Below are 23,563 nucleotides of genomic sequence, written 5' to 3' on the forward strand. Positions count from 1 at the left end.
TGGGTGGTGCTTTAAAATGATCTTAAAAAATGAATGAACGGTGTGGATATAATAAATGCATCACTGTGGGGCTATGTAACTTTGATCTCCTTTGAACCGTTCGTACAACTCGGAGCTGGAGGAGCGTCGGCGCTCGTCTTGGCACGACACGTATCTACATCAGCTCTATAGCTGGTGTGTGGTACACCAGCCAACCGCTTCCCTGCAAGTGGTGGGGTCCACCTGAAATTTTTATCTGTGTCATGTTTGGGACCATGCTCCACAATATAGTTACAAAACATATGGACGGCGTGGATATACAATACATACATCGAAGTGGGTCCTACAGTAAGGGTCGCACCCACATCAATGCTTCCGGGGTGGCAGCCGCACTCCACAGGACCACAACTATTACCATCCCCTCTTCTCTTCTCTTCTCTCATCAGGAGTCGTTTGGCACCCACATAATCTTCGATTTCGTAAAATGTCGTCGAAAAGAGCTGCCGCTGCCGCTGCTCAAAAGGGTAAAACTCTCTCCTCTCCAGCTTCTATTGAAATTACCATTTCTGCCCTTGATTCTAAAATCACAGAGAACAAGATCCCGACTCCAACCCAATTCAACCATTTGGTGAATGATCTATTCAATTCGATTCGAGCCGGTGCTTTTGTGAGGTTAGAGGATGCTGCGGGCCTCTTCAATCGTATGGTCCGCACGCAGCCGCCGCCTTCGATCCAGACCTTTAATCGCCTGTTAACTACTATTGCTAAAATGAAACACTATTCGACCGTGATTTCTTTGCATCGGGAGATGAATTGGTTAGGGATCCCATCCGATATCTGTACATGGAACATTCTTCTCAATTGTTCCTGCCGCTTGAATGGCATCGGTTCTGGTTTTGCTATTCTCAGCGACATCCTGAAACGTGGCCATGAGCCGAATGTCGTGACTCTGGCTACTTTTATTAAGGGGTTTTGTATGGAAGGGCGGATTGGGGAAGCGAGTAGTTTCTTTCTGAAGACGGTAGAAATGGGATATCCTTATAATGTGGTGTCGTTCGGGATACTAATCGACGGTCTTTGCAAGTCGGGGAACACCGGAATGGCTCTTGGGTTGCTTCGGAAAATGGAGAAGGGAGCGGTTAAATGTAGTCCTAACTTTGCTGTTTATAACACAATCATCGACAGTCTATGCAAAGATGGGCTCACAAGGGAGGCGCTTAACCTCTTCTCAGAAATGGTTGGTAAAGGGATTCTGCCGGATGTTTTCACTTACAGTTCTTTAATTCATGGACTATGCAATTTAGGGCAATGGAAAGCAGCAATGAGTTTGTTCGAGGAAATGTCAAATCGAGGAATCTCGCCTGATGTCACAACTTTCACCATACTGGTGAATGCTCTTTGCATAGAAGGAATGGTTAAAGAAGCCCATGGATTACTAGAATTGATGACTCAGACAGGTGTGGAGCCTGATGTAATCATATATAATGCATTGATAAATGGCTACTGTTTTATTGGCCAAATGGATGCTGCCTTAAAGATATTTGATTACATGGCGTGTAAAGGTCATAAGCCTAGTGTTGTGACTTATAACATGTTAATCAACGGCTATTGCAAGAAGCAGATGGTAGACAAGGCTATGCAACTTTTCCTAGAAATGCCTTGCAAGGGATTGAAGCCCGATATTGTTACTTACAACACTCTTATAGATGGGCTGTACCAGGTACGGAGAATTGTGGCTGCACAAGAGCTCTTCAATGAGATGCAAGCTCATGGACAATGTCCGAATCTCTTCACATACACCATTTTGATGGATAGGTTGTGTAAAAGTGAGTGTCCTGTCGAGGCAATGAAACTACTTAATGAGATGCAAATTAGAGGAATTCAACCAGATAATAAAGTTATTGATGTCCTTATCAATGGGATGTGCGACACTGGGGAACTTAAATATGCGAAGGAGCTTTTCAGTTGGGCCTCTACCACGGGCTTGGGGAATAATGTTAGGACATATAACATGTTAATCAATGGGCTCTGTAAAGAAGGGCTTTTGGAGGAAGCTAATGGATTGTTCTTGCAAATGGAAGAGAAGGGTTTCCAACCAGACAGTGTCACCTACAATGCTTTAATTAGGGGCTTTCTACAAAAGAATGAGACCCTCAAGGCAATGCAACTTCTCGGGGAAATGTCTAAAAGACATTTTTCTGTGGATGCATCCACCGCAACTATGTTAGTGGGCTTGCTCACAGAGGACGAAAAAGGTCAAGAATACTTGGGAATGCTTCATAAATTTGTGCCCTATGGAGAAGGTGAGGCGATTTGGTGAACATCGATTCAACATCGACTCTCTCTCTCTCTCTCTCTCTCTCTCTCTCTCTCCCCATAACAGCCCATACCATAATTTTAACAATAGTATCTGTTATGACCATTGTTACTGTTAGGGAATACCTTGCTTGTAAGAGGTTGATACACATTCAACTCCTCCCGTGTCCCTTTGAGTTTCTAGTAATATTCACCTAGCGATTTATCTCCTTGTTGGAAAGTAAAATACCTCTTCAAATAATTGGTGTGGATTGAGTGATGTTTTTATTTTTATGAATCCATCTCTCATGGATAGAGATGTACACGAGTCGAGTTAGCTCGGTCAGCTTGCTTGACTTGACTCGGAAAAGCTCGACTTGCCTTGGCTAGAAATTGGATTCGGACCAAGTCAAGTTGGTTTTTGGAGCTCAAAAAAATTTAAAGCTGAGTTCGAGCTTGCCCGAGCTCGACTCGACTCGGATCGAACCTCAACTTGAATCGACTCGGATTGATTAAGCTCGATGACTCAGTTATTTTGATATTGATGCTGCTCGCCGAGTGTTTGATGAAATGAGTCAACAACGTGTTGTTTCGGGTGCATACATTCTCCGCGGGATTAGCTGGTAGTGAGGAAGGAATGGATACGAAACAAATCAATAAATAAATAAATAAAAACTTTACATTATAAGATTGCCCTCATATCTTGATTTTGATGTTGCTTGCCGAGTGTTTGATGAAATATCTGTAAAGTGCTGTTATTGTTTTGCATTAAGTGTGAATTTGAAGATGCACCCTATGTGTTTAAGAAAATGTTGCACAGGCTCGAACTGGCCTGCACTATTGACCAAATCAAGCCGAGCTAACCAGTCAGGCTCAAGAACCGAGCCGAGCCGAGTTTGAGCTGGGGTTAGCTACTGGCAGAACTGAGCCGAGCTGAGCTGTGCCAGGCTCGACTCGGTTTGACTCATGTACAACTGTACTCATGGAGAATTCTAAACCTTATTTGCTATATCTAGAAACATCTCTAACAACATTTCCATACTATTCTACAAGCACGTCACAATCTGAGCATTGTCCTAAATCCATTCATCATATCTACTTCTTTTCATCCCATTTCTCCTATTGTTCCCCTCAGCTGTTAAGACTTGTATAGATTTAGAATACTAGCCATTTAACTTGATAGTGGATATTTGAACCCTCAAAAAGTTAGATGGATTTATGAACCTGATTTTTCCGTAGCCTTCATCTCCATTACAAATAGAGGCAATAAAAACCAGAAGAAATGGATGTACAATGCTTATAGAAGTAAGGGCTAATGCTTCTAGAAACTTGAATGCTTCAGCCACACAATCCAACACAATGCATACACAACACAATATGCACCAATCAGCCCATACACCTTAACCAAATACTAGAAAGAACTACGATCACGTATACATCACCAACACCATTCACACATAGGCCATTGAAGAGGCAGGTGCACTAGAAATAACCCTAAGTTTCTTAAAAAGCTACGAACACAAGAGAACATGAAAGAAAGGAAGAGAAGGTTTTTGATAGGTAAGGGAAAAGAAAGTGATTGGAACTTGATCGATTACCGCTCTAATACCATCTAGTTTGATGTAAGAGATAAGAGAAAGTGGAAAAGACAGGAGAGAAAGAAAGGGGAAGGAAGAGAGAGTTAGTGTTGGACGCCCCCCACACTCTTGCTTGTATTTACTCAAATCATAAAACAATGTTTGGATCCAAATTTGGGACCTCCCTTTGGAATTTTGGATAAACAAAGTGTTCACAGAAATCGAGCTTGTATTTAAATGGTAGTGGAGATTGATCTACTGTTCAAATATTGTGAGAAAATTCGTTTTGCTAGGATCTAAATAAGGAAGAAAAAACTGCAAATTGTGAGAAAAATATTCGAATTAGAGTCGAAAATGATAGCATTTTTGTAAAGTTGCAGAATGAATCTCAGGAGTTTGTTATAGGTGTAGAGGAAGATAGCTCGAGCTCGTCGTTGATGGCGAATCAGGATGTCGAAGATGATGGAATGATAAATCATTGTGCTGTAAGTCCCTCATTGATGGGCAAAAAGGTAGGGGGAATAAAAGAGAAGAGGTGTTGATGCATGGCAGTAATCAGGGTTGTACATGAACCGAGTTAGCTCGGTTAGCTCGCTCGACTCGACTCGAAAAAGCTCGATTCGAAACTGAGTTCGACCCGAGTCGAGCTGATTTTTTAGCTCGAAAAAATTTCGAACCGAGTTCAAGCTTGCCCGAGCTCGACTCGACTCGGATCGAACCCCAACTCAAATCGAACTCAGATCGAACCAGTTAGATGAGTCGGTTACTTTAATATTGATGTTGCTTACCAAGTGTTTGATGAAATGACTCAATAAAGTGTCGGCTGGTGGCAAGGAAGGTATGTATATGAAACAAATACCATTTTTTCTTGATTTTGATGTTGCCTACAAGGTGTTTGATGAAATGCCTATAAACAGCTGTTGTTGTTTTACATACAGTAAGAAATTGAAAGTGCCCTCCATGTGTTTGTGAAAATGCCGAGTTGGCCAGTCAGGTTTGAGGACTAAGCCGAGTCGAGTTCGAGCTAGGGTCAGCTAGTGGCCGAGCCGAGTTGTGCTAAGCTCGACTCGGTTCGACTTGTGTACACCTTTAGTGGTAATGATACCAATGTCAGTCACGGCCGAAGCTTTCAATGGGTGTGGGTCTCTTTTTAAAGCCGGGGGGGGATGTGAAGATGCTTTAAATGAGAGGTCGAGCAGTAAGCTTACTTTTCTTGTTTTAATGAAGGAGAAGAGAATGGTGAGTGGTGACATGTGATGATGACATCATAGAAAAAAAAAAAAAAAAAACGCCTTTTCAGCGTAGTGAAGTTTCATAAGGAACTTTTTAATGTGGGCCTCTCATCGCATGTGGAAGGTGTCTTGCGAGTGGTTCTGTTAACACAACTGGGAGCCACACGCGTGGTTTGCTTCACATAGATGGGGGAAAGTTTAAGTGATGGCACGTGCTTGAAATTAATATATAATGATATGGTGGTTTGTCTCTTTCTATTCTTTTTCGACTTCAGATTGCTAAGAGAAAGAGAATATCTTCAGAAGCAATCGAATGTTTCCATCTCGAAATTATTGGAGGATTAGATAGAGTTTGGAGAGTGTAATGGGGTCTACATTGAGCAGCAGTCAGTTAAAAGTTTCGACCAAGCGATGATGATTCATAAAGGTATAGTGTCGTCAGTGTCAGATCTACGGAGGCAAGTGGAAGATGAAGAGGCATTGACAGGGAGTTTCGCAAGGGTTGATCCAACAGTTTCTCATGAGGTGAAGAAGAAAGAGAGGAGCTCAAGAAAGAGAAGGGCAAGCGTAGTTTCTCTATGAAGATAATAAGTTGGAACGTGCATCATCTGGGGTGTCCATAAAAGAGGGTACAAATTAGGTATAATTGTAAACAATACAAGCCTTAGATAGTAGCTTTCAGGCAAGGTATTTCGTATAGGTAATGGTGGCTGTAACGGTCACCACCATTACCAATATGGGCATAGGCCTTAATGGCTGATACTAGGGGCATAACGACCGATACGACCCCCGTAACGGCTGAAATTTTTATTTTTATTCCTGAAAAGTTATGGGATAATATTTAAACAATTTAGAATAATTTAAACATTCCAATTATGTATTCATTTTTTAAAACATGTTTATGATAGCATAACGGTCTACTCTTTGGTGAGAGTGTTGTATCTGGTTGTTTGGTGAAATTATGAACATGGTTACGTGTATCTAATATTTACTCATAATCAAGCATTAGAACTAGAAATCGAAAAAAGGCATAAATACAAATTTATTTATTTTTTGAAAAAAATGACCCTCGGAGCTTTTTATTCACCTAAATCGCTTCAATCTATGATTTTAATCCTAAAAACTATAGTAAGAGTGGTGGAAATCTGTTGTTGAATAATATAAGATTTGAAAGAAAGTTACGAAGTTAGAAGAGAAGGAACTTGTGTTTGGGAGGAGGGTTAATGCTAATTAAGGCTGCGATGTCTAACCTACAAGTCTACTATATGCCCTTATTTAAGTATCCGAAAGTGGTGGTGGAGAGCTTGAAAAAATTAGGCGGGATTTCTTGTGGAAGGGGGCAAAACAAAAGCATTAAGTTTCATCTTATGAAGTGGGATGAAGTGTGTTAGCTATGAGATCAAGGAGGAGCCGGTCTTAGGGTCTTGGGAGAGATGAATTTAGCGTTATTGGGTAGGTGGGTGTGAAGGTTTGGTATTGAAGATGATAGTTTATGGAGAGAAGTGGTGGGAAGAAAGTATGGGTTTCAAAAAGGTTCTTGGTGGATTAAGAGATCATTGTTGTATCGGGCATTGTTTCTTTGGAAAGCGGTGGCCTTGCTAAAAAATTAGGTTTGGGAAGGAGTGGGGGTTTCTTTGGGTAATGTTGAGGGGTTCAGATTTTGGAAGAATGTTTGGCTACATGATAAAAAATTGAGGGAGTTGCTCCCCCCTTTAGCAGGGATTTTGCAAGAGGTTAACTTATGAGTGGCAAGGTGCTATTCTTTCCAAGGAGATGAAGTTATTTGGGCTCCCCCTTGTAGGAGAAACTTAAATGAGGAACCGGTAGAGGAGTTGTTGAGATTGTAGGAAATGTTGTGCTAGGCGTGCCCTTTGGTCTTACAAAGAGATTTGATGTGGTGATTAGAAGAAAAGTCCAGCAAGTTTTCAGTTAAATCTATCTACCAAATGATCAGTTGCAGGTTAAATGTCAACGGGGTTAGTCACACAGCTTAATCTTTGGAGATATGGCACTCCTCTAAAGATGGCTGCTAGCTTGGCTAGTCTGAGCTGTGAAGTAACAAAGTGCCTACAGTCGACAATTTGTGCAAGAGAAAAATGATTCTTCTAAATGTGTTTTATGTGTTACCAGGATGAGGAATCAGTGAATCATCTTTTCATTCATTGCATAGTTGTAAAGAAAGTATGGGAGGGATTTCATGGCATGTTTGGTTCTCGGTGGGTCATGCCTTGTTCCATAGACTCTTTCTTTTTGTCTTGGCATGGTGGGGGTAAAGGGTAGATCAACATGGCTAAAGACAAAAAATGTTTCATTTTTTTATTAATACATTGAGCTATACTTGAATAAAATAAATAAATAAATATATAAATTTGTTGAATTTGTGATGGTAAAATAGTGTGGGGTTTCTTTCATTTCTGCCTGATTTCTGAGAATGAGGATTCTTTTGTTGACTTCTAATGAAATCCGATTGAACATGGGGACTTGGTTCTTCTTAATTTCTGGTTTGTGGTTGATATGATTGCATGGTGGAAAAAAGAACATGGTTATGTGAATAAAAATGCAATAATAAAATAAGTGCAATGTGCATGTGTGTGTGCATCATAGCTATCAAAATCATTCACCTAGGCATTTCAATGGTTGCACAACGACTAGGTGTATACTGTCCTGGTGGCCTAATACAATCATGTACGAAATTCATTACGTTGGAATTTCAATTTATATGACAAATTAAAGAAATATGCACGTTCCCCTTGGGATTTGCAAGCTAGCCTCGGGCCCAGAATTCAAGAACTAGCCTTTTTCTGGATTTGGCTTGATAACTTGATAGGATTGTATTCATTAGCTGATTCTCTCTCTTTTATTTTTTTAGCTGACATGGTTATTTTTTCTTTTTTATTCTTAACTCATCTTTTTTTGGAAACCAGTTAAGGCAGAAGTTGGAAATTGAGGATCTTTGCTTATTTGAATCCCATGGCTTATTTTCCCATTTTTGGAATCCACTTCTATATCCCTCTGTCACCTCTATAGCTAGCTGTGGACACTTTATCAACATCTCATTAGTTTATATATATATATATATATATATATATACATATATATATATATATATATCAATTTTTTCACCCTCAACTTCACCTAATCTTGTGCTATTTACATGTGCTCAAGTTTTTGATGTGTTTGTATATCTATATGTCAGAAAGATGATCTTAGAGAAGTGCCATAGCCAAGCTGTTGGAGCCATCCCATCAAATCCATCTCTTTCACATAGAGACCAACAAAGAGATCTCATTGGGAACGATCCTGACTTTTCTTTTAACCATTTTATGGAATCTGGATTTGATAGCCTTGGAGAAACCTTCTCTAGCATTTGAAGAAGCTGCAAAAATTCTTCAAACTCTTTATCAGCCAGATTTCTTCTACAACATGGAGTCCAAGTGACTACTTCATCCCTCACCGAAAAACTACTACTACCGTCCCCCAAGCTAAAACCTATACCTTCCCACACTCTTATCTTTTAGTGACGCCACCGATTTCCATAGATATGAAGATTGATACAATGAGGATGCTTTAGTCCACCGCCCACCTTCCTCCACCCCATATTTTCTTGTTAAGACCTCTCTCCATTTGGCGTCCCTTCCTCTACCCCATATCCCTCACCGGTTTCTTTAACTTTCTTCTTCTTCTTTCTCATACATTAAGGAAAAGGATCACATATTTGTCAACTCTTGCTCCTATACATCTGACGACGGGCAGAAAACATGTTAATGGCCAATATTGCACAGACAACAATCTGTAATACATCAATTCAGCCAACAAATTCAACTCGGGGCCTAACAAGTAGATTCCAGCCTTTTAATCATGACCTGCATTGTTTGCATGCTGACTACGACCATTGGTTCACAGCTCGTAAATAGCAACTGTTGAGACAAAACTGATACATTGGGTAGGCCGGTAGGCTTAGTTCAATTTAATCATTTGGTTCAGCAATCCAGCTCACTCCAGTTTGCTAAAAATGCCCAATCAAGCATGATATTCACAAAAATGTCCTTGAAACTTTAAACGGGCTAGGCCGTACCAGGTTCGGGCGGGGCTAGTTGGCTCTTATATTAAGCCCAAGCCAGGCCTAATTAATTAACGGGCTTAAATATAGGTCATGCCTCACAGGTCTAGTATTCAGCCCAAGCCCAGTCTAAAGCTGGCCACGCCTGAAGCCCAATGGATAAAAATTATCTGTGGTATGTGGGCCCACCATGATATCTTTTGCCTATGTTAATTAGGACATAAGTTTGAAATGAGGTGGATCTAAAACTCAAGTGGGAAATAGCAAAGAGAATAGTAGGGATCAAGCTGTCACAATTGAAACCTTGTCGGAGCCACAGACGTTCTGGATCAGGTTAATGTTTGTGTCTTCAGTTCATCTTAAGAATAATTTCCTGAACAGTTTGATGCCATTTTTATGTCATGGCAAGCCTCGGGAAGGTTTCAACGGCTTGTGGCTCATATCCAGATATTACCTGGCAAAAGCCCAACATGGCTTTTGATTCTCAAACATATAACGATGCATAGAACTTGTGCAGATAGTTCACGGCACTGCCCTAAGAGTCATGCCCATTCAGATCGGGTCACATGAATAACAAGGTGGGCCCTACACAAATACAAGGCTTTCAGTAAGGGTGAATGACATTAAAAAAAAAAAATAAAAAAATAAAATTGAGAATACTGATTATCGAAAAATCGGCTTTCTTTCAAGTGCTTCACCGGCATCTCAAATAGAGAGACTGGTTATACGTGTCTTTCCTCCAACCATCGGATTATACATTGGCCATGAAAAACATGTTAGCAAGGCATACGCAATATCCCAACCCCTCCCAAGAATTGAGAGCGGTGCATGACGGTCTTGCTTTGGGTATTCAAAGGGGTTATAGCCAAATCATCTTAGAATCGGACTCTAATCTGGTAGTCGATTTGCTCAATGGAGTGGCAACGCCGGGATGGAAATGGAGGATGTGGTTGCATAGGATTTATAAGTTGCAGCGTAATGGCTGAATCAGGTTTGTGCATGTTCTAAGGGAAGGGAACTCGCCGGCGGATTTTTTGGCTTGACTAGAGAGCGCTTCTCAATCTGGTGCTTGGTTCGATCGGCCTTCAGAGCTGCCTCATCAGGTGAGAGGTTCCATTTTTCTTGATAAAGTTGGTTTGAGAAATCTTCGGTTGATGTAACCCCCTGGCTCTGGATATAGCCCCTTGTTGATAGTTCTTTTGTTTTCTGTTTTACGATAGGCCTTCGTCGGGGTATCTTTTTGTCTGCCTGGCTTAGGCCCGAATGAGCTGTATATGTTCCCATTGAATATATGAATGAATCCTCTTTTTGTTATTTAAAAAAAAAAATAAAAAAAAAATAAAAAAAAATAAAATCAATCCCACCCTCCCAAGAATTCATCTTGATATATTACACACTTACTAGCATCGGATTCTAAGCCCATCCCCTCCAATGCTTCAATGGAAGATCCTGATACAGGGACCACAGGGGACCACGTCAAAATCCTAGCCATTGAATCTGCATCTCCATCATCTTGCACCAACGACAATGTCACAATATTAATCTCCATGGCCATATGTAACTCCTTACAAGCTTTCTTGGCCCGCTCTGCCATATCACTAGCACCAATGGCCAAGCTCTGTGCAGAGAATTCACGGGCCATTGGATGAACATTGAAGTATGACATAATATATTGGAAACGTATGGTGGATCTATTACATTGAGAGTATCGATGAAGCTTGTCTGAGAACATCTGGATGTTCTTAGAAGCCTCTGAATCCTCGATTTTGTATATGTATCCATGGGAGGTGGCCGTGAGCTGCTGGGACCGGTCGTTCAAGGTGATTTTGATGAGTAGAGAAGGTTCTTTGTTTTCAGGCATTGGTTTGACTTGCCATTTAGGTGTTTGGTGAAATGTTTGAGTGAAGTTCTATCCATAAATTTGAGATAGTTTTGATGCATTGGCTTACTAGAGATCTTACTATGTGGTTGAATTATCTTATTTTCAAAATCGAACTACAATCCTTTTGAATTTCGTACATGATTGTATTAGGCCACCAGGACAGTATACACCTAGTAGTTGTGCAACCATTGAAATGCCTAGGTGAATGATTTTGATAGCTATGATGCACACACACATGCACATTGCACTTATTTTATTATTGCATTTTTATTCACATAACCATGTTCTTTTTTCTACCATGCAATCATATCAACCAAAAACCAGAAATTAAGAAGAGCCAAGTCCCCGTGTTCAATCAGATTTCATTCGAAGTCAACAAAAGAATCCTCATTCTCAGAAATTAGGCAGAAATGAAAGAAACCCCACACTATTTTACCATCACAAATTCAACAATTTTTATTTTATTTTTTATTTTTTTTTATTCAAGTATAGCTCAACCCAAAAGATTGTCTAGCTCTGTTCAAGTTTTTAAGTTTTTACAAGTGGAGCCCATGGTTCACTAATCCAAATAGATGACTACAGTGGATGCGATGTCCTCACCTTTTCATGGTGTTCAACAAATAGATGTCTAATAAAGAAAAAACAGCAAGAGTCCACGCCATTATACCATTCACATATCTTTAGTCAAGGAAGTAACCTATCATTCTTCGGGAAGAAATGGGGACAGCTGTCGCAGCTCCTTATTCAAAAAACTGTTTCAAATGCAATACCCAATTGTTAACAAGGTTTTATGCTTGAAACAAAGGTAATTTTTTTTATTTTTTTATTTTTTACCTTTCCTACTTTGCTTTGCTATTGATTCCATATAGCTTTTTCTTTCTTCTTTATATAGTTTCTATGATGATTTATATTTTTTTACAAGGTTTCTAGAGAATATATGTAGTTTCATTCTCGATTTCCATACAAACAAGGGTAAATTCTCGATTCTTAGTTCTAGATTCTTGAGTTATTATTTTATTTTATTTTATTTTATTTTTCCATTTTCCTAGATATTATTCCGCTGGTTTAGGCCGGGGAAGAGTGTAGGTCTACTAGGCCACTCCTCTTCCCTTTTTTTTTGCTCTGTTCATTTTTATTTTGCAATTTCAATTTTGAGTTTGAGCCATGTTAGAAATGATCATGAACAGATGATAAAGTAGAGTCAATAGGAATCAGACTATGGTAGGGCCATATATAATACAGCGCACATGGCACAGTTTTGTACCAAGCAGGTCAACCTATATACTGATTTACGGCTCATGTATCAAAATCACACCTATTAGAAATTCGTATCCATCTGATCATGGTCATCAAGCCAATGGAAAAATGAAAGATTGACACTGAAATACTCAGTAGAGTAAATTGAATGAAGGTGGTAAATAGGATTGTATAGTAGGGACGAGTTCTACATAATAAGACATCCTTAGTAGGGCCCAGTAGATGGTTAAACCAGATTGATAATTCAACCTGCAAGTTGTGTTGTGGAAAGATGGCCCTACCACATTCTATTCTTCCCCCTCAAACACATGGTATGTATCATCATCTCACCCGTAGTTCACCACTTCTTGGAATGAAAAACGTATTAATGCAGGGGCATTTCACACCGGGCTCGAGTGGGGTAGCCCCTGGGATGCGGGGACACAATCGGGGTGGGCGGCCCATGTGATTTGGGGCCCACGAGCCCATGATGGGGGTTCGGCTGAGGTCCTAACCCATGAGATGTGGGGCCTGGGCTATGAGATAAAGGGATTAATTTGCCATACTCTAACAATTCGAGCTTTTAGAGCAAGTGGTTAATTATCCTGCATCAAATTGGTATCAGAGCACGCCATAGCTTGTGAGATCCTTGACCACATGATGAGTGAGGTTGCTTAAATTGTTGAGCCACCACATGTTAAGAGTGGGTTCCACCTATGAATGGCCCTAGAGTCTCAACCTTAAGAGTGGGTTCCAATGAATTATGGCACTAGATTGAACGTTGAGCGTTGGTTTTTCAATCAAATGTTGTGACAACGCAGATCATCTTGATTTTGGGAAAGACATTGCATGGTAGGGACCACCCATGAACACAGATAAAGTACTTGCTTCTGCATAGAGGCTTCTTTTTTCATATACAATACAAATTGTGCTAGCTATGTGTTTTAGGGGTCATTTGGCAACCTAGAATTTAGAAATTACTAAAGAATTTATTTCCATGAAACAAATTCTCCGAGAAATTGAATCAATTGGTTATGTCTAGAAACTGGGAATAAAATTCCGCAGAATCTAGAAATGTGCCTGGGAACCTAGAATTCATTACCTTGGAATGTCAATTTATATGACAAATTAAAGAAATATGCACGTTTCCCTTGGGATTTGCAAGCTAGCCTCAGGCCAAGAATTCAAGAACTAGCCTTTTTCTGGATTTGGCTTGATAACTTGATAGGATTGTATTCATTAGCTGATTCTCTCTCTTTTATTTTTTTAGCTGACATGGTTATTTTTTCTTTTTTATTCTTAACTCATCTTTTTTTGGAAACCAGTCAAGGCAGAAGTTGGAAATTGAGGATCTTTGCTTATTTGAATCCCATGGCTTATTTTCCAATTTTTGGAATCCACTTCTATATCCCTCTGTCACCTCTATTGCTAGCTGTAGACACTTTATCAACATCATATTAGTTTTATATATATATATATATATATATATATATATATATATATATATATATATATATATATATATATATATATATATATATATATATATATCAATTTCTTCATCCTCAACTTCAGCTAATCTTGTGCTCTTTGCATGTGCTCAAGTTTTTGATGTGTTTGTTTATCTATATGTCAGAAAGATGATCTTAGAACTGTGGTGTCCTATCTACGAAGCAACCCAAAAATTTCCTGCATAGGTCTTTGGGGACGATCTATGGGTGTACTTTCACAAGGTAGTTAATCACACAATCTTAGAATTGATCATTTCTTGATTGCTGAATTATAGTATCTTGATCTATTAGCTGTAATTGTGCTAATTTATTTCTACTTGTAAAAATCTGCATTTGTATGCCCCCCCCCCCCCCCACCCTTTTCTCTCTCTCTCTCTCATGTACACAAACTATCGTCTGTTCTTGATATTAAGATATATCTATTTCAAATTTGGCCCTTCATTCAGACATTCAAATGGGAATAAGTCTGCTGCATGGATTTGTAATTTGATTCAGACACTTCTTACATCTTTGGTTGCATTTTTCTCATCTTAAAAATGACTACAGGGTTGAAGAATCATAACACATCATCCCATGCTTTATAATTTTTCAAAACTATGCTGTCATGTTTTTCTTTTTAGCTGATCTGTTAATGTCAGCAGGCTAATGGTGCAAATTGAAGAAGTTTGAATATAAAATAAAATAGGCTTGTAGATGTTTTCAAGATATTAGTCATTGCATTGAGATTTTTTATTTTTTATTTTTATTTTTTATTTTTCTGTTTTTCTCTCGATCAGGTTTTTGTACTCAATTTTCACACTGGGTGAATGACAATATTTTTGGAAGGGAATGTACCATATAATTCATATCTTTTGATTTATGGATATGCTTTCACTGGGATTATTGGCAGCATTAATGTAATATAAATAATCTTTTCATCTAAATTTAATTTCAATCTTTTCTTATAATTAAATGGGAAGGATGATGTCAAATGCCTATAATCAAATGCCTCCAAGTCAATGATACCCCCAAATTAGGTTTTACCAACAGATTAATGTTGAGATCCAATTGACTTGTAATATAAATCATCTTGTGCCGAACTTTAAACACTTAGCATGGGTCATATTATTTACTTCTGGTTTACTCTATCTAAGACTGATTTAAGTGGATATCTTCTATGGCTTGGAGCCTAGGACTACTACTATAAATGTCAAAGGTTTCAGAGAAATTTTAATCCTTGGATGCCTAGACAAATGTCGCAAAAGGATGGTATTGAAATCTGGTGAAAGAGATTTGGATATTTGTCCAGTGAGTGGCCCTCTGTCTACCAGGTTCTGCATTTTTGGTTTTAGTTTTCTTTAATGTAATCCTTCTTGATTTCTAATTAAAAAAAGGTTGTGGCTTCACAAGATTGGGCAGAGGTCATCAAGTATGCTGGTTTGGTTTGGTTTGGTTTGTGCACAAGCTCATCGCTGGGAGCTGATCCAAGATCTTTTTAAAGTCTGGCAAGCTCCTGTACGGGGCACCGTTACGGGTGGCATGATCAAGTATTGTCTCTTATTTTCTTTGAGCTTTTAAATAAACTGGTGGATTTATTATTTATGATCGATGTGCTCTTGTGGGTTTTCACACGTGGCCATCTTAAACAAGATCTATTTACTGTAGCTGCTTAAAATAAAGAGAGGGATTTTAATATCACTCACTGTTCTTTTAAATCCAGGGAGCTATTGATTTCTTTCCGTCAGGCAACTGGGCAGAAACGTCAGTTTTTAAAGGGATATGTCCTTCTCTGTTTTTGTTTGTTATATAATGTCAACTTACCTTACCTTTCCTGTAAATCTTGATAGTTGCACTGAATTCAGATTTCTAGAAATACATACAAAAAAACAAGAGTTACATTGATTAATAAAACTTTAAATGAATGGAATGGGTCATAGGTGTTTCAAGTTAAAGCCACAACTGGATATGAATAGTACTGAAGAATAGGACACTTGTGTTTGTATTTGTCCCCTGAAGACAATGAAGACGTTCTGTGAAACCATCTTCAATTTTGAATAAGATATGGTTGATATTTTTGGGTTTAGATTCATCTCACTATCACTGTAATGGAAGATCTGCAAGGGCCTGAAAGGTGATTGATTTGAGAAGGTAGTTCTTGTTTGCAGGCACCACAAGAACAGAAGGAGCTGATGAGCAAGACTTTGTCCAGGCCTTCTCAAATGCCTGTCCAAATTGCACCGAAGAAATATAAGACTTCTTCAAACCCAAACACACACACACACACCAAAAAAAAAAAAAAAAACATGCCTATTAGTCTATTACATTAGAAATAATTAAGCCAACGGATTTTCTTTATGTATCCCTGCTTGGACTTCATGCAGGTGAAAAACATGGAAGCTTGGATGAAAGAAGATATAATAGCTGAGGTAACACAATCTGGTGGTCGAATGCTATTGCATCGTGAAGAACTTAATCCAGTGTTGAAGCATTCCAGTGTAGAAGGGTACTGGGAGAACATTTTATTAGATGATGTGAAGACGCCTGCAGAAGTATATGCCTCTCTGAAAGCTGAAGGCTACAATATTGAATACAAGAGGATACTGCTAACATGAGAAAGAGAAGCCTTATTGACAGATATTGACTCAATCCACTCCTGTCAAGATGAGTATGAATCATGTATCAGACAGCTAGCAACTATTATCTGTTTTACGGTGATTTCTCTTATATTTAACTAAGATTTTTTTATTTTTTTTTATTTTTTATTTCTGTTAATTTCAGGTGATGTAATCTAACTGAAGGGCTTTTTCTTTCCTGCAGATCTGCAGGTTGCTATATTTTTGTGTCACGCACTGGTTATGGGGGAGCTGCTTATGCAATAGCGATCACTTGTCTTACACTGGTTATGGTGTGCCCTGCCATGATGTATGTGTTTTGTCACATGGTATATTCATTTTCTAAGCTCATTTTAGGTCGTGAGCTAAAAAATAAGGCAGATCCAAATCTCAGGTAGACCACACACAGAAAACAGGAGTGATTAAAACTTACAGGGAGCCACAAGTTTTGTATGAAACTGATAATTGTGTTTTAACTTCATTAAGGTGAGGTGACCTGACAAGAGGTTGGATGGTGAATAAACATGATAATAGGCATTAGGAAGTTTTTATTGGGGCCATTTAATCACTGCCATTTACAGTAGTGCGGCCACCTGCGATTTGGATCTATTTCATATTTTAATTCATCCCCTAAAATGAGTATTGAAAAATGGATGGAAGGTTTAGGTCAAACACATATGGGATTCATTAGTGACCCCTCCAGTACTAGGTTGGTCTGGAAAGGCTCCCACCATTGTGGGGATGCTGATTGCCTACTGACCCATCACGTGGGGAACACCATAATGTATGTGTTTTATTCAGGCTATCCATCCATTTTGTCATATCATTTTAAGGTGTGAGCCCCAAAATTGAGGTAGATCCAAAGCTCAAGTGGACCGCACCACCAAAGGAAATAGTGGGAATTGAACGTTAACCACTGAAAACTAATTTCTTTTTGCAAGCTTCAAGAGAATTTAGTTAACTCAGAACATATTCCTGTGTCCTTTACAAGAAAGTGGTTTTTATATTCAGAATTGTTTTCACTCCTTTGGAGAGTGAGATGGAAGTTTAGTTGGCCTCATATGTTGGCTCAAAAATCAGAACTTCAAGTCTATTTACTGCAAGTGGTTTCAATAATTTCACCCGGAAAAATAAAAATAAACAAAAAATTTAAAAATATAAAAAAATATTGAAAAAGCTGAGTTGTGGAGTAGGTTTCCCAGAGATTTGGTTTGGTAGACAGTGGGCTAGAGTGCTAACGGCCATGCAACACAGGAGCAGGCCCTTCATTTCATGGTAGTCCTTCGCTTCAGCCTACAGAAACAGTAGACTGCCTTCTGTGGTAGCCCCAAAATTCACATCCATTCTCTAGTTTCGAAGGTGACATTTTTGTGTAAGGGAGAGATTCAAGCAACTCCAGCTAAATAACAAAAATAAAATAAAATAAAACTAAAATAATAAAATAATAAAAATAATAAAAAAAACCTTCATAAAATGCTTCTTATATTCTGTAGTCCAAATGACAGGGACTTGTTGAGGCCTTTGAAATTGGAGTGTGAACTTCAGTGAGGGGTGCAGTTTGCCTGTTGTCTTTATCCTGTAATTTGGGCAAACATCTTTGGTAATTGTTACATGATTATTTTGAGCGGCAGTCATTTGGTTTTGCTTTTTTTTTTTTCGCAAATTTGCAGGCGATATTTTTTTCTAATCACATTCAAGAGCAGCTGGATGTGATGCTTGTTATGGAGCAATAATGCCTAATTCTTTTTCTTATTTTCTGGCATAGGTCGCAATGTATAAGAGATTATATGAAAATGAGCTTAAATCTCGTGCTTTGGCACTAATCTTTGTGCGTCTTCATTGATCCTAAATGACAATCCATTTCTGTGCAGGTTTTGTTTCATGATCCCAAGCATAAGAAAATTTATGCAACTGAAGGTCTAATGACTGAGATTTGCTAGGTGCACATGCAGGTATAAGGCAACTAATCTTAAACTTTTTAACTCTTTTTATTTATTTATTTAATGGACAGATGTTGTCATTTGATGCCCATCAGAAATGAACTAATTTTTATATATATTTCAAAGTAGATGCTTGGGCTGCATTTTGGTAGCATTCTTCTTCTGTTGATAAAATTAAAAAATAAAAATAAAAATTTATTCGGTTTCTGTGATGCAGGTCTTTGTAGGAACTTTGATTTATTGCAATATGTTATAGCATGTAGTCTGTGCTTCTCAATTCATCATACTAGTTTTCACAACTTGAAATAAGTTTGCATGAATTTCTTATTCCTTAATTCAAATTCATGAGGGTCTAATAGACGACAAATAATGACCTTTTCTTGTTGCCTAAAGTTCATGAATGCCTACATCTGCATGTTTACTAGTTTTTCTTTTGAAAATTTGTTAATTTGGATTTCATCTCTGATCAATCCTTGGTGTAATATATTAGCCCAAAAGTCTGTCTGGAGGTACTTTAGAATGAGAATTGAAGAGAATGAGGTATGACCCATGTGCAATATGCTTGAGAAATATTAAGACAATTCAGCATGAGTCACATCATTTTTTATTATTTTATTATTATTATTATATTTTTTTTTCTTTTGAGTTTGATGTAGTGGGATTCCATAGCAGTTTCTATTTCATGTCGATGTTCAAATGCCCGGCCTTGACACTGGCAACGCTGGAAAAGTTAACAAGAGGTTTTCTATAGCATGGTAAGGAAGAGAAGAAATTTCATTTGGTCGATTGGAAGGAGGTGTGTAAGCACGTACAAGAAGGCGGGGCTAGTATAAAAGACCTTAAGAGTATGAATTGGGCCCTTTTAGGCAAATAGACTTGAAGACTAGGGACAGAGGACGGGACCCTCTAGAATACGTTAGTCAAGAAAAAGTACGGGCGTTTAGAGGAGAGTTGGTGGACCAAGGACTTATCCAACTACAGAGCTTCGGTGTTATGGAAAGGGATGTCATCCATTGAAGTTAGGAATATCGAGTCTCATCCTGAACTCTCGATCTGCTCGATTGATGTCTTGTTCGGGATATTGGAGTACCATGTCGTTGACCTCCTCGTTGATGGATCTCCCTCTCCTTTGGTTCACTGTCGGCAGTATCCCACGATCAGTGCGATTACGAGTTCCCACACCTGTTGGTGGCGGGTCACCGCCATAAACACGAAATGGCCCTAGGGCCTCCGTCAAGCGATCGATGACAGCCTGCAGCCCTTGCATGACTTGCCGATTCTCTCGTTGTGCTGCTTCGAAAGTCGCCGCCATTAAAGGCAAATTTCCCGGAGCACCATCCATGGGATTATTGCCCAACCCGTTGATAGAAGCCATAGATTCGAGGAGAAAGACTGGCTCTAACTATTCTGAATCCACAGAACTTCTCTGGACTCCTCACAAAGATACATCGAATCCACAAGGAAAATAAGAAAATAGAATAATTTTTAGAAATTCGTAATAAATTGATTGATCATTAAAATGAGCTTACAACCTTCTTAAATAATGACATGAAATATAGGAAGAAGTTTCAAAATTAAACTACAACTAAAACTATTAGAAATCGTGACTTACTATAAATAGTAAGCTTGCTATTTATAGACAGCCGTTGACGATTTGATTCCCCTATCAACAGTTTTGGTATTGCTGGAATAATACATGCTCATAATCATTAAGAAGGAATCGAGATCGAAGAAGGCGTCTCATCCGTGGCCATGATGACATGGGCGCCTTATTTTGTCGGGCTCGTGAGAGTTGTAAATGCTCCCACCATGTAGAAGCACCGAATTTTAATTTAAATGCTACTAATTTCACCTTTTTATACTTTGACACATTCATATAATCAAAATATATTACTAGTTCGGCTAACCAGTCGAGCAAATCTTCTATGCATAATAAACCGTTAAAACTAGAAAGTTCGGCTTTGCCTCGATAGTCTCTCCCAGCATGATTTAGATGATCGCCTTTATGGATTGGTCATTGGGCAAAGCCTTCATTAAGGTCTTCGTCTCTTAAGCTCGAATCACCTGGTGTAGCCTTACGATTTATCACTGGTAGTGCTCTACGGAAATCGGGTTATGCCTTACAGCAACCATAGGCGGTGGAGCATCATCTAGGGTTCGGGACGGAAGTAACGCATCCGCAAGACGGTCAAGTGTTGCATACAACCCTTGCATGGTCAACTGACTATCCTGGTGGAAAGCTTCCATTCTTTCCGAAAGATAACGAATCCCTGAATTACCGTCCATAGGATTTTGGTTCATACCTTTGTTGTTTGCCATCGGCCCGAGGGGAATCCTCGCTCTGATACCAATTAACGCAGGGATGAACGTGATGAGGTCAATCACCGTCTTCCTCAAGGATAACTACTCCGAATCCATGGAGCTTCTCTGGACTCCTCACAGAGACTTCTCGAATCCATGAGGAAAAGAACAAGAAAAATAGAAATAAATTCTAGAAAATTCTTAATTTGATTGATGATTGAAATAAACGAGTTTACAACCCTTTATATAGGGATACTAAGCGCTGGGAGAAATTTCAAAATCAAGCTACGACTAAAACTCCTAGAATTCGCAACTTAGTAAACTTGTATTTATAGACGGTTGTGATGTCTACTAGTGCGCAAGGTTTTCGACCAAAAATAGTAAGTTTCATATTTGGCTTCACCACGTTGTTCTCCTAATTATTCTAAGCACTTTTCACCTGGGGCGCAACTCCTAAAGTCCAATGGATGAAGAATTATAATCAAACTAAAACTTACTATTTATAATAAAAATGGAATTAAAATAGGGAAACGACAGTTGATCCGATGGTATTTTGCAAATCCGGCTTGCGCAACCAGCATAACGGGGTTGGGTAGCTAAAGTAGCTTGTCCTACCCCAAAATCATATATTTTACACCCGATGACTCATTCCGAATTGCGAGATACACCGGATTTAAGGTCTGATGGTCCGGATCACTTCTGTCATCGACCGGACCTTTTCTGATACATCTTGGCCATGAAACTGTCCCTAACCCACTCTACATCAATCAGGCTAATGCTTCTGTTTTCATTCTGTCCCAAGAATAATCTCATGAACGGTTCAATGTCATTTATCCTGTTGGACGTAAGCCAGTGGGGCTCACTGGTGAGCAATCACTAGTGGGTGGGTCCCATATGTTTAAGCTTCTTTCGCCTTTTCCTTTCTGTTAAGATTTCAAATTCATTTTTGAATTTGATTTTGGATAGGAGAAAGAGAAGACCGGATAATTTGGTCTCATCCCATCTCCTTCATTTCCTATAAAAAGGGATGGGCTTTTCTCTCGTAGAGTGCAATCAATCATAAGAAATACCGAGAGTATACAGAAAGATATTGTGTGCACAGTAATCTGTCCATTTGGCTTGTCCTTGGGACGATCTAATCCATAGATCGTGATCCAAGGCCACCTATACCGTAAGATCAGAGGTGTGAATAGATCCATCTACTGCAGTAGTAGATAGGTGGGCCGTTTGAGCGTTAATCTTCTGCTTTGTGAGGGTTCCAAAACTCATGTAGACCGTCAGATCTTGAGGGCTCACCTTTCGTGCTTCCTTACAGTGGTATCAGAGCGTTCAATGACGGATCTCCGATTATTTTCATCTAAAAGGTAAGTGACCCTTTTTTTTTTTTGCTTGGATTCCCAATCATGGCTTTCGAATGGTATGTGCATGTGTTATATTTGGACTACTGTGGACAGTACCCACTACAACGGCCTGTCAATACGGATAATCTGGATTCCTATTATTATTATTATTATTATTATTATTATTATTATTTTATCAAATTAGTCTGGCATGCATTTTTTGTGACCATGGCTATCAGTTTGTAGCCCATAACGTGGATGGGTCATATACAAAATTGAATAGATATTGTAAATGTAACACCCCGACCCCGCTGGTAAGATATTATCCGCTTTGGCTGGCACTCACTGTCCACCTTCACTCTCTCAAGCGGAAGCGGTTAGCGAACCACCCGCAAAACGCGTCGTACCCTTAAGGTCGAAGCCCCACATATAGCTCAGATCTTCGGGCTCTCCCTTTCCGATGTGGGACAGGCACTAACACCCACCCCCCCTCGGGAGAAAGAGCGCCCTCGCTCTGATACCATTTGTAATACCCCGACCCATTTGGTAAGATATTGTCCGCTTTGGCTGGCACTCGCTGTCCACCTTCACGGCTTTGTTCTCGCACGTGGAAGCGGTTAGCGAACCACCCGCAAAACGCGTCGTACCCTTAAGGTCGAAGCCCCACATATAGCCCAGATCTTTGGGCTCTCCCTTTCCGATTTGACAAGACTGATTATAGAAAATAAAAAAATCAGCTTTCTTTCAAGTGCTTCACCGGCATCTCAAATAGAGAGACTCGTTATATGTGTCTTTCCTCCAACCATCGGATTATACATTGGCCATGAAAAACATGTGAGCAAGGCATACGCAATATCCCAACCCCTCCCACAAATTCATCTTGATATATTACACACTTACTAGGATCGGATTCTAAGCCCATCCCCTCCAATGCTTCAATGGAAGATCCTGATATAGGGACTACAGGGGACCACGTCAAAATCCTAGCCATTGAATCTACATCTCCATCATCTTGCACCAATGACAATGTCACAATATTAATCTCCATGGCCATATGTAACTCCTTACAAGCTTTCATGGTCCGCTCTGCCATATCACTAGCACCAATGGCCAAGCTCTGTGCAGAGAATTCACGGGCCATTGGATGAACATTGAAGTACAACATAATATATTGGAAACGTATGGTGGATCTATTACGTTGAGAGTATCGATGAAGCTTGTCTGAGAATATCTGCATTTTCTTAGATGCCTTTGAATCCTCGATTTTGTATGTGTATCCATGGGAGTTGGCCGTGAGCTGCTAGACTGCTCGTTCAAGGTGATTTTGATGAGGAGAGAAGGTTCTTTGCTTTCAGGCACTCGTTCGAGAGAGGCACGCATGTTGAACTGAGCAGCGGCTCTAGGTATTGGCGTTGGAGAGAAGCTTCCCCACCCAATGACATGGCTGCTTCTGTAGTAAGAGAGAGAAAAGAAGAGAAGGAAAAAAAGATGTGAGAAGTGTTTGAAGATTAGCTGATAGATGAGTTGTTATATTGAATTATTTATATAAACAAAGAAGCTGAAGTTTGTAATTCGTAACTTCATTCTTCAGATAATGGTATTTAGAAGGTTTGCATATA

The 23,563-nt window shown here is 39.2% G+C and overlaps 1 protein-coding gene across 34 annotated transcripts; it reads left to right on the top strand.

Moving 5' to 3' along the window:
* Positions 1 to 9: 9 nt before the first annotated feature.
* Positions 10 to 23,563, top strand: LOC131249010 (pentatricopeptide repeat-containing protein At1g63330-like). 34 transcript variants are annotated; one of them, XR_009172609.1, is made up of 7 exons: positions 10 to 503; positions 13,898 to 15,082; positions 15,217 to 15,298; positions 16,133 to 16,462; positions 16,569 to 16,673; positions 17,869 to 18,315; positions 23,300 to 23,563. XR_009172609.1 is itself a non-coding variant. In XM_058249555.1 (7 exons), exons 1-2 carry the CDS (start codon positions 464 to 466, stop codon positions 16,174 to 16,176), a joined length of 1,863 nt encoding a protein of 620 aa, XP_058105538.1. In that variant the 5' UTR covers positions 275 to 463; the 3' UTR covers positions 16,177 to 16,462; positions 16,569 to 16,673; positions 17,869 to 17,963; positions 18,034 to 18,136; positions 18,235 to 18,315; positions 23,300 to 23,563. The 34 variants fall into 34 exon arrangements, 26 of the variants coding, with proteins under 26 accessions (XP_058105538.1, XP_058105539.1, XP_058105542.1 ...); XM_058249555.1 differs by lacking the exons at positions 13,898 to 15,082; positions 15,217 to 15,298 and having other exon boundaries at positions 275 to 2,282; positions 17,869 to 17,963; positions 18,034 to 18,136; positions 18,235 to 18,315; XM_058249556.1 differs by lacking the exons at positions 13,898 to 15,082; positions 15,217 to 15,298 and having other exon boundaries at positions 275 to 2,282; positions 17,869 to 17,963; positions 18,034 to 18,128; positions 18,235 to 18,315.

The sequence above is a fragment of the Magnolia sinica genome, chromosome 6 (genome assembly GCF_029962835.1).
Source record: "Magnolia sinica isolate HGM2019 chromosome 6, MsV1, whole genome shotgun sequence".
NCBI lineage: Eukaryota > Viridiplantae > Streptophyta > Magnoliopsida > Magnoliales > Magnoliaceae > Magnolia > Magnolia sinica.

Excerpts from the sequence above, each read along its gene's own strand:
- LOC131249010 (XM_058249549.1), top strand. The coding sequence starts at position 464 with ATGTCGTCGAAAAGAGCTGCCGCTGCCGCTGCTCAAAAGGGTAAAACT. Across the intron at positions 2,283-16,132 it reads ATTTGTGCCCTATGGAGAAG|GTGAAAAACATGGAAGCTTG; the intron begins GTGAGGCGATTT and ends GACTTCATGCAG.